The 15,433-nt window shown below is 41.1% G+C and overlaps 1 protein-coding gene across 1 annotated transcript; it reads left to right on the top strand.

Moving 5' to 3' along the window:
* Nucleotides 1-765: 765 nt before the first annotated feature.
* On the top strand, nt 766-8,797 carry opn8c (opsin 8, group member c). Its single transcript, XM_085770861.1, has 4 exons — nt 766-1,115; nt 3,807-4,100; nt 4,923-5,254; nt 8,276-8,797. Exons 1-4 carry the CDS (start codon nt 1,013-1,015, stop codon nt 8,795-8,797), a joined length of 1,251 nt encoding a protein of 416 aa, XP_085626987.1. The 5' UTR covers nt 766-1,012.
* The last annotated feature ends 6,636 nt before the right edge of the window (nt 8,798-15,433 follow it).

Raw genomic sequence — 15,433 nt, 5'->3', positions numbered from 1 at the left:
ATAATTGACTCTACTATAACCCATATTCTTATACTTCTACTATAACCTATATGTGGTGTGTGAGAGGATAAAAGAAAGCAAAACAACCTATGTGGTTGTTAAAAAAAAACATACAAATAAATCAGTCGTTTATATTTATGACTTTAAATCGGTGATTATATGATTGTGTAAAAATGGAGGTGTGCAGATACAGTTTAAAAACACTCGGCCTTTCTCACAAACACACTTTGAGTCGTCACAGTGGGAGAACACACAGCTGCATCTCAATAAATTAGAATATCATGGAAAAGTCAAACAGTCCCAACCAAGTATTGAGTGCATATAAATCAACATACTTTTCAAGAGGCCAACATTTCCATATTAAAAATGTTTTTTTCAATTGGTCTTTTGTAATATTCAAATTTTTTGAGATACTGAATCTTAGGTCTTCATTGAATGAGCCATAAGTTTTTACAGTTAGAAGAAATTAAATGAATAAAGACATGAAATGTTTCATTTTGTGTGTAATGGCATCTATAGACTACCATATTTAGTTTCACTTTTTGAATTGAAGTAGGCCCTACTGACATGTACTTTTCCATGATATTCTAATTATAGAGATGCCCCTGTATGTATCAGGTATGAATTCAAACAGTCACAGACTTTTACTCCACTCATCAGACGAGCTGCAGTGACATCTCGTCGCCTCTGGGACTCCGTAACCTGGTAGCTGTGTACCTGCTGTAGCAGCTCTACCCCCCATCCCCATCCCCATCCCCATCCCCGTCCCTGGGAGTTGATCTGATTAGCTGTCGCTTCATGTTTCCATGGCGACTCACATCAGCCTGCATAAAAGAAAGTCAGCCGGATCCAGTGCTTTCTCTCTCTCTCTCTCTCTCTCTCTCGCTCTCTCTCTCACTCACACACACACACACATGAACACACACACACACACACACAAAACATCTTGCCCTGTGAGAGGAGAGTCTGGATTTTACCTGCCTCAACACATCAGAAACAGCAACAACAACTAATGACTCTGAACTCCTCTGATGACAACCGGACCGTCTCTGTGTTCACCTCCAAGCTGACCCCCACCGCCGACATATGTGTGGGACTGGCCATCCTCTCTGTCGGTACGTGCATCTCTCTGCTTGCTTTGGAAAATACTGTAGTATAGCTACTCTCCTGTCAGCTCCTTTCTTTGCAGCTTCCTGATGGAGAAAAACATAAATACAACCTGTTGTATGAAGTGTGACTGAAAACATTAGGTGTAAGATAAAGTTGCAGTTTCAACCTTGTATCTAGTAAATGTAGTTAATTACATGTATTGTTATTGTCGTTATTAGCTGTGTGAGTTGTTTTTGCCATAATGACACTTAAACAACTTATTAAGTAGATAAATATACCGTACAGACAGATGTTTGTGCATAATTTTCTCTTCATCCATCAATTTTTAATCAGATTTTGATCATGTAAAGTAACAAAATAGATGTAAGACAGACTAAATTTCAATTTTTTTAATCTTTATTGTTTTCTTATTTTCATATAATGGATATTCTAGGTGTTTGTTAGTACTTCTGTTTCCATACACTTTTCCTCTTTGAAATTTAAACAATGAGCAAAAATCGTTTATTATTATTATTATTATTATTATTATTATTATTATTTTATTTTTTTTTTTTATTCATAGAGCAGTGTGACAACAACTAAACATATAAGATGACATAGTAGACTGGTATATACATTATACTATACGATGTACTATACAACATACAATATAATGGTCTCTGAGCTCCACAGTTTTCTGCAGGTCCCAGGACTGAGTTGGGGAAAAATGAGTTTAAATTTTCTGCCTCTCAAGCTAGAACGACTTGCAGAAGGATTTTAAACTGACTTTATTTATTAGTCTTGGGAAATTCAGATCAATTTTAAAGGATCGAGAAAGGAAATCTATCGGCTCTTGTGTTTGCATGATGTAATTTGTCTTTTGTACATTTTTATGTTTGTATAAATCTATTAAGAGTTGTTTGTGCACTTAGCCAGGTTGCTCTTGTAAAATAGGTTTTTAAATCTCACTGAGTTTTACCTGATTAAATAAAGGATAAATTGAAAAACACTACAATTTACGAAAAACACACTTCAAAGAGCAACAAGGTTGCACAGAATGTATCCCGAGCACCATGTGCACTGTGGTTTATATTTGGAGTCAGTTCGTTAATGCACCGTCCTGCTACTACAACACCACCTTGTGTGTGTTAGTCCGCCTCTAAAATGAGTCCACACAGTCCGCTCTGCATTCGTGTGAGTGATGTGAAAAACAACACTCGTCCTTTATGTGTTGTTTTTATTCAAGAGGCACAGTCCTCTCCTGCCTGTACTGTATAGTAATTATGACAAAAGCAGTGGATGAAATCACGTTGATGTTGTTGAGCAGATTATAACCACTTCCTACTAGCCTCACTAAGTACATTTTTTAACCTTTACATCATATTATACAGTTCCTGTGTGGTTATAAAGGGCACAGAGTAGATATAGTGGTATTTAACACGCAGGAGAGCAAACACACTGAGGCTGTGGGAGCTGATACTTACATATAATAAATGTTACCTTTCACCATTAATTAACCCCTGTGCTAAGAGTGTTGAAGTATAGGATTTCATAAACACTCAGTGTGAGCGTGTGAGCATTTTGTTGAATGTATAAGTGCAAACTGAAAATCTCAAAGACGGAGAAATTACAGCAAAAGATCACAATTGAATCTGTCCATCAGTGTGTGATGAACTGAGCTGCACTAATTGCGTTTTCATAATGATAATGTTTTTTGAAGTCTAAGCTCCAGTTGGTCGACAGACAAGCTCCAGAAACATGTCAGTAATCCTTATGTTTCACTCTGATTGGCTAAAGATGATAAATGAAGAAATGCATCTGAGAGAAATCGAGCATGAGAGAGAGAAAAATAAAGTTTCTCCTCTTTGAAATGGAAACCTGTAATGATTATTTTTTAACTGAAAAATGGCAAAAAATTTTGCCATGTATAGTTTGAGATTTGTTGAAGCTAGGTGTATGAAGACACCTTTTACAATCTAATTACGTGTCAAACGTTCAGTGTTAATGAGATCATGAGTCATTCCATGTGTTGTCATCCGTCATGGGTCCCTGAGCTGAATCCACTCAGGAAACAATTCACGAACCTGCGATAGTTGCAGACACTCACACATCCTCTAAAGTGATATGGAGAGGTTGTTTGTGAACAAATACCTCATTAATTTGTATGCATGCATATGTGTCCACCTGTTGAATTAAAGATCAAATCAAAACTGTGAAGTTATGGACCAGTAAATCAAAACAATGAGCTGGAAGAAGGTAAAACACTGAAAAAACAGTCAGGCCTACAGCCATTTATAGTGAATGACTTTATACATTATGTCAGTGCTTTCTTCATTCAAGTTAGACTGACTCAATCTGTCCTGATCGTTGCAGTCAATAGACATTGTGTTTCGTATTGGTCACCCTTTCCATAGTAACCTATTAAAAAGTTTGGATTAATAACGAAAGACTATCAGCAAGAGATTCTAAAAAGTAAATAAATTAAACAGATTGTATATATGCTCAGCTCCACATGGACGACAGTGATGGCATTAAAAAGTTTCCGGAAGTGGAGGAAACCAAAACAGAGCAAAAAGAGGAGCAAATACTGGACTTAAATTCAATAGGTGAACAGAAACATGTCTTCAAATGAATGTTTCTGTGTTTTTGTGCATTTGTAAATACTCTGTTAGTTACTAGCGGGCTTGCTTCATGCATTTTTTTTTGCCTCCCTGTAGTTCTCCTCTCTGTTATGGGCAATGGGCTGGTTTTGGTGATCTGTTACCGGAGGAGGAAGAAGATGGTGGGCTCGGAGCTGCTGTGCGTCAACCTGGCCGTGGTGGACTTCCTCTGCTGCATCTGTTTCTACCCGCTCTCCATCCTGTCCTCCTTCCACCACGCCTGGCTGGGGGAAAACATCACATGTGTTTACTACGGCCTGGGCTGCTACATCTTCGGACTGTGCGGCATGTTCACCATCACTGCTATCAGCATCATCCGCTACATGAAGACCTGCTACAGCCTGGTATACGGTGAGGGCATGGTTGGGGTTAATTGGTTGAGAGGGAAACTGACAAAGGTGTCTAGTCAAAGAAGAAGGGATGCATCAAATGAGAATAACATCTAATAACATGATTTATAGTGATGTAAAACAGCCTATTTTTACATTAAAAAAAACAAAGACTGAGGAGACTGTGCAGAGGGTCCAAATTAACCCAAACCAATTTCCACAAAGTGCATTATGACACATTTTCTCGGGCTACATCTTTCAATTGTTCTTCTGTTGTTATACCCAAAATAATATCAGAGCACTTTACTGCTTTGTGCGTCAGTAAGTGTTTTTTAAAATGGCTTGGGCAAAAGGCGGTGAAAAGGCACATATGTCGTATGACGTTTTGATTGACGTGAAAAGCTTGCCTGTACCTATTTGCACAAAAGTACCACATTTATTCATTCTTTCCCATGATGAAGAGAGCCTGATATGCGCCGAACTGGTGATGTGTCCACTTTGATTAAGAACTGAAGGATGTAATTGGTCGATTTCAATGATTTCATTTCCATTAGAGGCCCATGGTGACCCAGTCAAATACAGATTTAGACAGTAATTGAAGCAATGCTGTTCGTTAAAGCAATCTTCTTTTAGTAGTAGTTTGACATTCCTTTTATCGTTAATACCAGTGTCCTCTGAAAGACTCTTACCCTGAATCAGGACACAGCTCTAGTCTTTTCATATAACCCTTGGTTTATTTTCCAAAAGGTGAAATCGTTCCTTTCAGGATTGAAGCAGCTGAAATGTTAAGTATATGAGTAAACATTAATTCACAGATTACTGACAGGTCTATCTTGTCTTCCAGCTGTGTGGCTGGAAGAGGCCAACATCCGGATCGCATGCTGCGTCATCTGGCTGGTCGCCGCCGTGTGGTCCAGCTTCCCCTTGTTTGGATGGGGCGAGTACGTCCCTGAGCCTTATGGGCTGTCCTGCACTATCGCCTGGAGGGGTTATCACACCTCAGCGAAGGACGCTTTCTACGTGATCTGCTCCTTTGTCTGCTTCACCCTGGTTCCTGTCCTCTTCATCGTGGTGTCTCAGTGTCGCATCCTCTACAAGGTGTCCCGCTTCTCCTACTCGCTGTCCGCAAGAGGCATCCGCAACAACCTGCGGCACGCTGAGAAACGGCTATCTGTGGTGAGGAAGGGGGTGGGAAGACGGTCCGATACAGTATATGTATTGTTGTGTTGTGTGTAAGACTGAGTGTTGGGCACACCTGTAACCTGAGACTTAAAGTAGAAGTAAGCGGAATGTTTGTGTTAATATAAGTCTTAAATGGTTATATCTTCTGACAGCAATCACTTATATAGAGCGTTTGGTCTGAAACACGGGTCTGTCAGTCACTCTGCTCTGCTGTAAGCCGAGGAGAAAACTTTCCTTGTATTCTACAACCTTTATCCAATGAGGAGAGAGAACGGAATAAAGGGGCGGTCCTCTCTGTGTGTGCAGCCAATGGATGCGCGTGAATGTGGTGACGTAGAGGGCGGGGACTGCTAAGTCCATCGACTGACAGGAAGTTAGCCAAAACAACTGGATCGCTTACTTCTGCTTTAACTTCAATGAAAAGTGATTCATTATGACTTGAACCTTTACTCTCTTGACTTTGTTGAGAATTTGAAAGCTTAAACATTTAACCTGGTGGATGGTTACACTATAGATACTTGGACACTACAAGTAATTGGATTTGAGACTTTGTCACTCTCAAGTCACAAAAATCAGGGACTTAAAGGGATAGTTCACCCTAGAATGATATTTCGCCCATTATCTACTCACCCTCATGTTGACTAAGGGCTGGAAGAAGTCTCAGAGTCCTCCGTCCCTTCTCTGAGTTACAGGGGGTCTTAGCGTAGCAGTGCATTTCAAGGCAACGGTTGTAAAGGGACACCAGAGCTCTTAGTAAAAAAACACACACAAAAAAACATCCAAATACCTCCATGATGCTCGTATGTAATGTCCGTCTTGTGCTGAAGCCCCAAATTGCGTAATTGTCCCGAAAAAAATTAAATAAGTCCACATTCCAAGCATGTTTGTAGCATTAGCTCTGTGTCTGTTGTCCGGTCTTCCGCTGCCAGCGCGCATGCGCAACCAGACTGAGACTCGAGTCGGTCTCAGTGCGAACCTTGCGCATGCGCGCTGGCAGCGGAAGACCGGACAACAGACACAGAGCTAATGCTACAAACATGCTTGGAATGTGGACTTATTTAATTTTTTTCGGGACAATTACGCAATTTGGGGCTTCAGCACAAGACGGACATTACATACGAGCAGCATGGAGGTATTTGGATGTTTTTTTGTGTGTGTTTTTTTACGAAGAGCTCTGGTGTCCCTTTACAACCGTTGCCTTGAAATGCACTGCTACGCTAAGACCCCCTGTAACTCAGAGAAGGGACGGAGGACTCTGAGACTTCTTCCAGCCCTTAGTCAACATGAGGGTGAGTAGATAATGAGCGAAATATCATTCTAGGGTGAACTATCCCTTTAAAGTGTAACCTCTCGAGATAGGTTCCCTATAGACTTGAACCTGTTCATGACTTGACATTATTGGAGACAAGATTAGAAAAAGGGTTAATGACTTGCCTCAACAGTGGGCTTACTAATTTACTTGAAACTGGGCTGGAGACTTGTCCTGACAAAACTAAGGTCTTGATGTGGTTTTGGTGCATTTTTGCTTTGGCAAGATTAAACTTTGATAGACTGACAACCTGTCCAGGGTTTCCCCCTCCCTCGCCCCATGTTGGTTATAGGATTGGCTGCAGACCACCCACAGCCCAGCACAGATAAGTGATATAGACAATGGATGGATGGATTGATGGAAGATTAGACTAAAGCCTGATTTATACTTCTGCATCACGTCGACGGCGTACCCTCGTGGAGCACTCTGTGGTGCCGCGAATCCCTACACCGTTGCCTGACGCGTACCTCAAAAATGATGCTTCAAGGCGCCGCAGACTGTAGATCGTTAGGCCTAATGTACAGTAATAGAAGTGAATTGCACAACGACGCGTTCCCTTAATGCAGAAGTTCTAAAGGTGCACAATGATGTCAAGGCACCTACATGGTTATGGGGTGGAGTTAACCGGAAAATAAATCAGGCTTTAGACTTTCCTTCCTATCCTTGAAAAACAGCTCCGGAGACAGTTTCAAAGCCTTTAGGAAACACAACAAATCTTTATAGAAATGAGCCACCAATCTAATCCTCTAATTAGTAGACCACCCACATTGTCTCCTGAGCCACAGCTACATAACATTGATGCCAGTCAACTGTCTTCACATCTGGTTACTGTGAAAGACGATAGCATGAGATTCTCATTATTTTCATGCTCTCTGAATGGATCAATGAACCCACAGGCCTTTGGGGGAAGCGTTTGAATTAGTATTATCCCTTTACCGTCCATATATTAGGCTAATTGTTGTTTAGTTTCTCGTTGAGGGTGAGGTCAAGGAAGAAGATGCTCTGTCTAGTGGTTGTCCATGCATTTAATGGCTTTCAATTACCATTACAATAAAGGCTCACAAACAGAGCTCCATGAGGCTGCAGCTTCTTTATTACACGGACATATAAAGAGCTATCATCCACACGAGCTCAGGACAATTCAAAACACGTGAACAGAACTGAACAAATACTAATGAAACCTAACGATGTGATGATTCTCGTGCAGGCTGCGGACATCCATGATTTCTAAGCAAATTTATGGATTCTAAGAAGACCTCCTAAAGTATTTCTTATCAATGGGTCATAAGAGATTGTTTAATAATATTATTTCAGATTGGTAAATGCTTTATGAATGACTACTGCAATTTTGTTCAGTTTTGTCTAACCCCTGCCTGTGGTGACAAGGGTACAGTATTTTTATTTTTTTTTTCCAAATGTTTCTGCACAACATCACAAGACTTCCTGCTTTGCGACTGAAAATAAACACGTCACTGTAGGTCATTTGAACACATGAGAGATGCTGTCATTTTTCCGTCATAATTCACATGACTGTTAAGAGATTAGGAGTTGTCATCACAACAATGAGCATATGATGTTTCTCTTGTCTCCCAGGAAACATGTGACTACACTCCTGTTATTAGTAGCTACTCATAGTAAGAAATGATTCATTCCGAGTTTCCTTTGTAGTGTAGTAACTTTCTGTCATATGTTACTTCCTCTTCCAGATGTTTTTCTGCATCAGCCTTGGTTTTGTGATTGCCTGGGCCCCGTACGCTGTCGTGTCCTTCCTCTTCATTTTCCACAAGGAGCACCGGTACATGGCTCCGGAGGGTTTCGTTTTCCCCGCCCTGTTCGCCAAAAGCTCCCACATCTACAACCCGTTCATCTACTTCTACTTCAATAAGACTTTCCAGCGGGAGCTCCACTGCCTTCTCCTGTCATTCTGCCCCAAACTGGGGGGGAACCGAGTCGGGGACCAGATCAGTGCGGGCCCTCAAGCCCAGTACCCAATCCACATTCAGCTCCAGGAAAGAGGCTGCATTCAAAAGAAGGCCTTTGGTTTGTCTCAGGACAGAACTCACAGTAAGACCAAGAGCAAGAGCAAGAGCAAAGGCAGAGAAACGCACACCAACAGCAACCGTGTGCATGGCAGGCCGGTGTACACCTGCTGGGGGTCCACATCCAATAACACTCCCATCATCATACACAATAAACCTAACAAAGGTTCCTTACCTGTCTCCATATGAACATCATGGGGTTGTGTGTTGGCAAGAGCCCGGTGATACATGCATTACATGGGTTACAGGTCTTTATATCGCGATACATTAAGATACTTAATTGTTTAATCTGTGGTTCGACCTGATAGTTAAATTGTTGGTGCATAAACCACATAGGCCTAGGTAGGTACAAATGCCATAAGTAGCAAATCAACCGTCCTGGCTGGTTGGATCATTTGCGGTAACGTCAATCCCCTGCATTTCCTGTCTGTCTCTGCTGGCGCTATCCAATACCAATATCATTGACAAAGTCCATAGGCTACTTATTGTACAATCCATAAATACATGTGCACTAATGACAAAACATGTTGATAGGGATCTACTTGTTTAGCTGTTTGCGGTTCCATTAGCTGTATGTAGCTGTTGCTAACTTTGCTCTCAGCTAAAGTATTTGATTTTCCCAAAGTACATTTTGCAAATCACATTGGCTTGTGTCAATCTCCTCAGTGCCTACTAGACAGCGCTTCGGTCTGTCTGTCTTTGGGCTCCTTAGGTAACACTGTTACCCACTTTGCTAATGCTTACACTTGCAGTGCACCTTTATGCTACCTCCTGTCTTTTTTACATTTAGATTTCAACACTTGCTATGTGAAGGTTTTTACATTTCGGGAAAAAAATGCCATTGCCACAACCAAAATAGGTCATTTGCGCAATTAACGGATGAGTTTTTTGAAACCCCCATGACCGACTAGTATTAATGCTTACAACTTTACAAACAGGATTAAACTGAACTGTCCTTTTGGTCATGAAAAAAAAAATATCACAGTGGGAACAACAATCTAATATTTGCATACAGTGTTTTTGAGAATCAATGCAGTATCACAAAACACAACATTAGATTGATATGAATATCTTCATACGTCTCACATACTATTTATACATCAATCTGTGACTTAAAGGTGTGTAAACTCTGGACAACAGTTCCTAGTCAGTTACCTTAACAGCCTTAGATTATTTTGACTCATAAGTAACAAGTACTGTAGCAGCTGCAGAGCAAAACATGTCCTTTGTTGTCTTGATTACATTTACTTAGGCTTACACATACAGAATTAGCAAACATGAATGTGTATATTATTCTGTCTCATGTAGGCATCCTTATTTTCATATTTAAATGTGTCGTCATACAACTAAAGTTAAATCAGTCAAATCTCTGACGTATGTTTATTCAACCACTATTGATATAAATGTTTTGTCCGTGTTTGTCTGTTTTCAGGTCTCAGATATTGGGCTGTGAATATGTCCTTGTAGTCATTTTTCATCTCCTTTAATTGTATTCTAAAGCTGGTCTAAAGCTTTATTTTTCTAAGAGTCTGATGTTTTTGTGACATTTAAATTATAAGGTGTTTCTACAATATAATGTATATAAAAAACATACTGCAATATGATGTCAAATTCAATTCATTTCAACTGTTTGAAAGTAAGAAGTTCATTCTTTGTGATTGTTGATACTCCACAGCTCAAATTGCTTAAATATTCCGACATTTCTATTCAGTTCATGGTTTAATTCTCTGGTGATTCAAACGCTGCATACATGAGAGGAAATAAATCCCCTCACAGATCAGAATTGGCTTCATCTCATTTCTTAACCCATAGTCTGAGTGATTTAAATGCTCATGCATGTTAATGGCAGACTATTTAATTTGTCACAATTTAAACAGCTCCTTGTGCTCCATTAGCTAGCTATAGTAGCCAACCCCCTGTACACTTGCTGATAGTTGTTGATGGGCTAGGATTAATAGTTTTCTAATCATGATTTTACTTACAGACTCACAGATTAGCTAGTGAATTTAGAGGAGAATTTAGCAGCTAAAGCTATTTCCCCCAGGAGTTGGTAGAGACCAAAGCAGAGGTAAAAGGAGAGTGACTAAAATTGTTCTTGTTGACAGATGAATGCTGGTGTTGCAATGTATCTGTTAAATGTGGAGATAATTGACTGTTTGCTGTCAATTATGCAGAGATAATTGACTGTTTGCAGGAAACAGTTCTATGTCAATGTTGAACCATTGCCTCAGAGTAGCCCCGTCTGAACTAGTCTGCTGGATCAAGTCAAGTATGGTCAATAACAATATGAATCTGAATTCCCCCATCAGCCAGTTTTTAACTGTGAAAAAAGTGTTGTCCTTTGGATAGTTTGTCAGTCTGTTTATTGAGGGGTTGTCTGGAGCATGTGCAGACCTCTGGAGTAGATACTGTAAATCAACTTGAATGAGGTAGTTACATGCACATCCATGCAGACAAAACTAACAGACGGACTTGAGAAACCAAACATGACAATGTAACTGACATTTCAATTTCATGAGACCAAAGTGCCAGATGAAAGCCCTGGCTATTGATACGGTCTGAGTCTGCTCTGATTGAAGGTCTTGACCAGCATGATGTTTATTCAGGCTTTGTGTATGTGCCACTGATTATATAACCTCTTGACAATAGGGTGCATTGACGAGCAAAACCGGAAAGCAACGCTTTCCTTTCCCCCGTCATCCAAATCAGCAAATCAAACAAGACTTAATTGTATTGCTCAGGATGAACTTGCCCCAGAACTCCACTAGGAATTTACTATAGTGACATACTGTACACTCAACACAGTTTTGAAATCATTTTAGAAATATGAACAAGTTGAAGAATATGGTCAACATTGAAAGGCAAAAACTGCATCATGGGAAAATCTTTACAAAGAGAAATATTGACAGCTCAAATTGCCTCCGCTGGAAATTGTGCAGACATGCCTAGAAAAGATCCATCAAAAATCGATCTACCAAAAACATACAACAGATGTTAGGCTATTTCATGACGTGTTGTAGTGACAGTAGCCCATCACTGCCACTGCTGCAAGACACAGCCAAGATCAAACCAGTCATGAAAACAGTGACCTATTCTGAATTGGCCCCATGCTGAGCTTTTGATGACTAGATGAAAACCATTAACTTTTCAAAACAAGACTAAATGGACTCCTCCAGCCAACTCAAAACGCTAATACAAAAGGGTGAAAGAACGTGCTGCTTGTTTGTTTGAACGTTCCCCTGCTGACAAGTTGTTAGCCTACTATATCTACGGTAACTTATTGGGCATATCAGCTTATCACGCAAAAAGTCACAGCAAACAGGTTTTGCACAGTGGTTTGCACAGATAAGTTTTAAAATATGTGCAACACCTTCTCATCACAATCCATGCCATCTACACAGTTATCAGCTGTTATTAAAACCCAACTCATCAATAACAGGATCACGATATTGGACCACCACTCACATTACACAACAAACCGTTAACAATTAATCCACACTCAAACCGAAGCAACAATAATGTTAACTGTACTCAACAAGCTATTATTACCGTATAAGGTTTACAACACAGACAACCTGGGCTGTGTGTGCGTGCGTGTGTAAGAAAGAGAGAGAGAAAGTAGGTAAAACCTGCTAGCTGTTAGCTACCGTAGCTCAGCCGTCTCCCGTCAGGTAAAAGCTGCCGTTTATTCCTCAAATGAAGCTCATAAAGTTGTTGAGCCTCTCCGGTACAGTTATCCATCACTGCAGTTGAATTAGCCGCTAAACTGCTGGACGCAAAAACCGAGGGGGGGCGTCTGTTTGTTTACAATTCACGAAAGCAACGTGAACGTACGTGCCGCTCACACGTAGTAGAGTTACGCAATGAGGCAGCGAAGCCTCTGCCTCCCTTGGCGGACATAACGTTAGGTGCTCTGTGCCTCTCTCTGTACGTCCTTGCTGAAGATACACTGCATGGACACAACTTCACATCAAACAATAAACTTGCAGGTTAGTTTTTAAGTTTTGTCTTAAGTTAGAGTAAATAAACTATAATGCTTGACAAAACTCAGAAACTTGCTAACAAGTTAGCTTACCTGTAAATGCTACATTACAGCTAACTAACGTGAGCTGGTGTCTTTAGCTAATGTTCGCCAGTTGTAAATTGCAGTTTAGTTTACGAATGAGATTGAGAATGAGTTTCTGTATTCTGTATTATGTAGTTTCTGTGTTTTGTGTTACTTACACATAAAGTTACCCGTAAGCTCGGAGATAAGGACTTTGGTAAGCTCTGCCTCAACTGTGCACTGATTGATTGACATGATGTCGCTCATGCACCTCCTAAAAGGGAATCGCTCTATTAATTACTCGGCGTAGGCATTTCATAGCCATACATTGATGGATCCATGTGTCTTTGGATTATAAAACACAAAAAAAAATCATTATTGGTTGCTAGATGACAGCCAAATTTGTGTCCCCATTGACCAGAAAACCTTTTTAATTGAATTTAAAACAAATAAAAATTGCAATTAACCTATTTTTTTTGTTAGTATACAGTAATAATATCTCTGCCTACTTTAACCAAAACAATACAAAAATCTGAAAAATATTATTACAATTATTTATGAAATAGCATATTATTTTACCATGCCCCCCAGTTTTGTTCAACCCCGTGACCCGTCGCCACCACAAGCCTAATAAAAACGACTCAGCCAGCTTTGCTAACTAAAGTTGGCGAGTTTTCTACGTTTTGTCTCAATGTTTCCCTGCACCTGTTCATTTCCATTTGTTGGCTTTGAAATGAACTGTGAGGATGGTTAACTCTTTAGTTCACTGAAGTGCCTCTGCACTGTAGAGCCTGAGAGCCTATGCTCCCTGGTGATTATCTGTGAAATCCATCCTCAGGTGTGAATCACTGGACATTAAGGGCCGGATTTACTAAAGGTTTGCGTGTATTAAAACGTGTGCAAACGTGAGTGCACGCGCAAATACACGTGGAACCTGATCTACTAACCGGACGCACCGAGGATTGCGTCCCTCACACGGGCAGAATAGCACGTGCGATCCATTTAGCGTGTTTGCCTTGATGAATATGTAAATATGGGCGTTTCAGCCAGAACGTGCAAAATACTGGGAGGAGTAGATGCAAATAGATTTATTTAGCACACGCAATGTGATTTACCAAACCAGGAAGAGATTGCGGTGGCTGTTTTTGCGTCTTTATTCACCACGTCTGAAAACCATGTACTAACTGATACAACTTTGCCAAAACGTATGCGTTTATTGATTTGATACCTGTCAGAGCCCCGTGATCTTACATCTCTGCATTTCCTCACGTCTGGGTCATTCTGTAACAGTTTTTCAGCCGTGTTCAAAGTCTTTTACGCGCCGTTACGCACGGGGCACGTCTGTCCTGCAGTGCGCTCCTCTCCTCTCCTCTCCTCTGCTTTCCTCTCCTCTCACCTGGCTGCTCAGCTCCGACTCTCGGTCCCGGTCCCGGACTGAGACACGTCACCACTGCCTTCACCCGTCTTTAATCCCTCTGGTCTGTGGTCAGAGCGTTTAGATCCATGTGTCCCACCTGAGCTCTCTATTAATCCACTGGATCATGGGCGGCACACACACACACACACACACAACACACATATTACAGGTGTGTGATTGTCGCTGCAGCTGCTGCCTGTTCGTCACTATATGACGAGTTGGGCCCTGTAGCGATTTGTGTTTATTTATCTAAACAGAGCGCGAGAGAGATGAACACACATGCTGTCACTGTATGCATCGGATCAAATGTCATTCTGTCCCTTCGTCCGTCCAGCTCTCTGTCCACTCTCTCCATGGCGGAAACGATTACACGCGCAAAACCCTCATTTACATATTGCGGTTTGCACGTGTTTTCATTTAGCGGGTTACTCTTAGTAGATCACCTGTTTTGCGTGCACTAACCAAACTCGCAATATTATAGCGGACGCAAACAATATAGTGTCCGCTATCTGAGATCTTAGTAAATCCGGCCCTATATGTGTAGATAAGGACAGATCTATGGGTGTGAGACTATAAAGGTCATTTCATACCTTTTCTGTTGTAATTTAGTTTCTCCTCATCGACATGGCTTTGGTGTTTTTGATGACGACTGGTAGCCTACAATAGGTGCGTTTCCATTACCCCTTGAAATGCGCAAAACCTAAATATCGAAATTAAAAACTGGTAATGGAAACACCTACATTTCGAAAAAACTCTCAAATATTGCAAAAAAGTTTTTACGCTCTCATGAGGTGGTTTTTGAGACGTATCGATACAAACTTGTATCGCAAAAGTGTAATGGAAACACTTTTTTCGCTTTTCTACACGTCACCGGCGTCACCGGAGTTGTGTGTGTCCACGCTGTGTTGGTTTACCTAACTTGAGGGGACAAATGAACCACATGTTTATTGTCATGCATTGCTGACCTGGGCATTGTTTCTCAATAAATTAGAAAAACCTTTCCTATCGTTCCCCTTTTCCCTGCATGGTTGAAGGAGACTGGCTCGCATCCACACTCCACACTCCCTCCTGCGCCGAAATGTCACCTTAAGTCACATAAACCAGTACGGGTGTGTGGACACAACCACCTACTGTATATTGTTGTCAGCGCGACAGTGCCTCATCACCGCTGGTGTTAAAAGGCTCCGTTCTTTCTGCAGTCAGGTTAAAGCGCACATCCGCCGTGTTGGTAAACAAATAATCCCTCTCAACGGAGGAAACCGTGCTGAGCAGCTTGGGTTGGAGGTGGTGTGAGTGCGGGCCAACGGGGGAGAGGGGAGGGGGCATTAGAGCTTCAGCACGGTACAACTGGCCCGTGTGAGTG

Source organism: Trachurus japonicus, chromosome 24, assembly GCF_045865225.1.
Source record: "Trachurus japonicus isolate A0001 chromosome 24, Traja_1.0".
NCBI lineage: Eukaryota > Metazoa > Chordata > Actinopteri > Carangiformes > Carangidae > Trachurus > Trachurus japonicus.
Note: the sequence above shows the minus strand (reverse complement) of the source record. Positions and strands in the feature narration are given on the sequence as shown.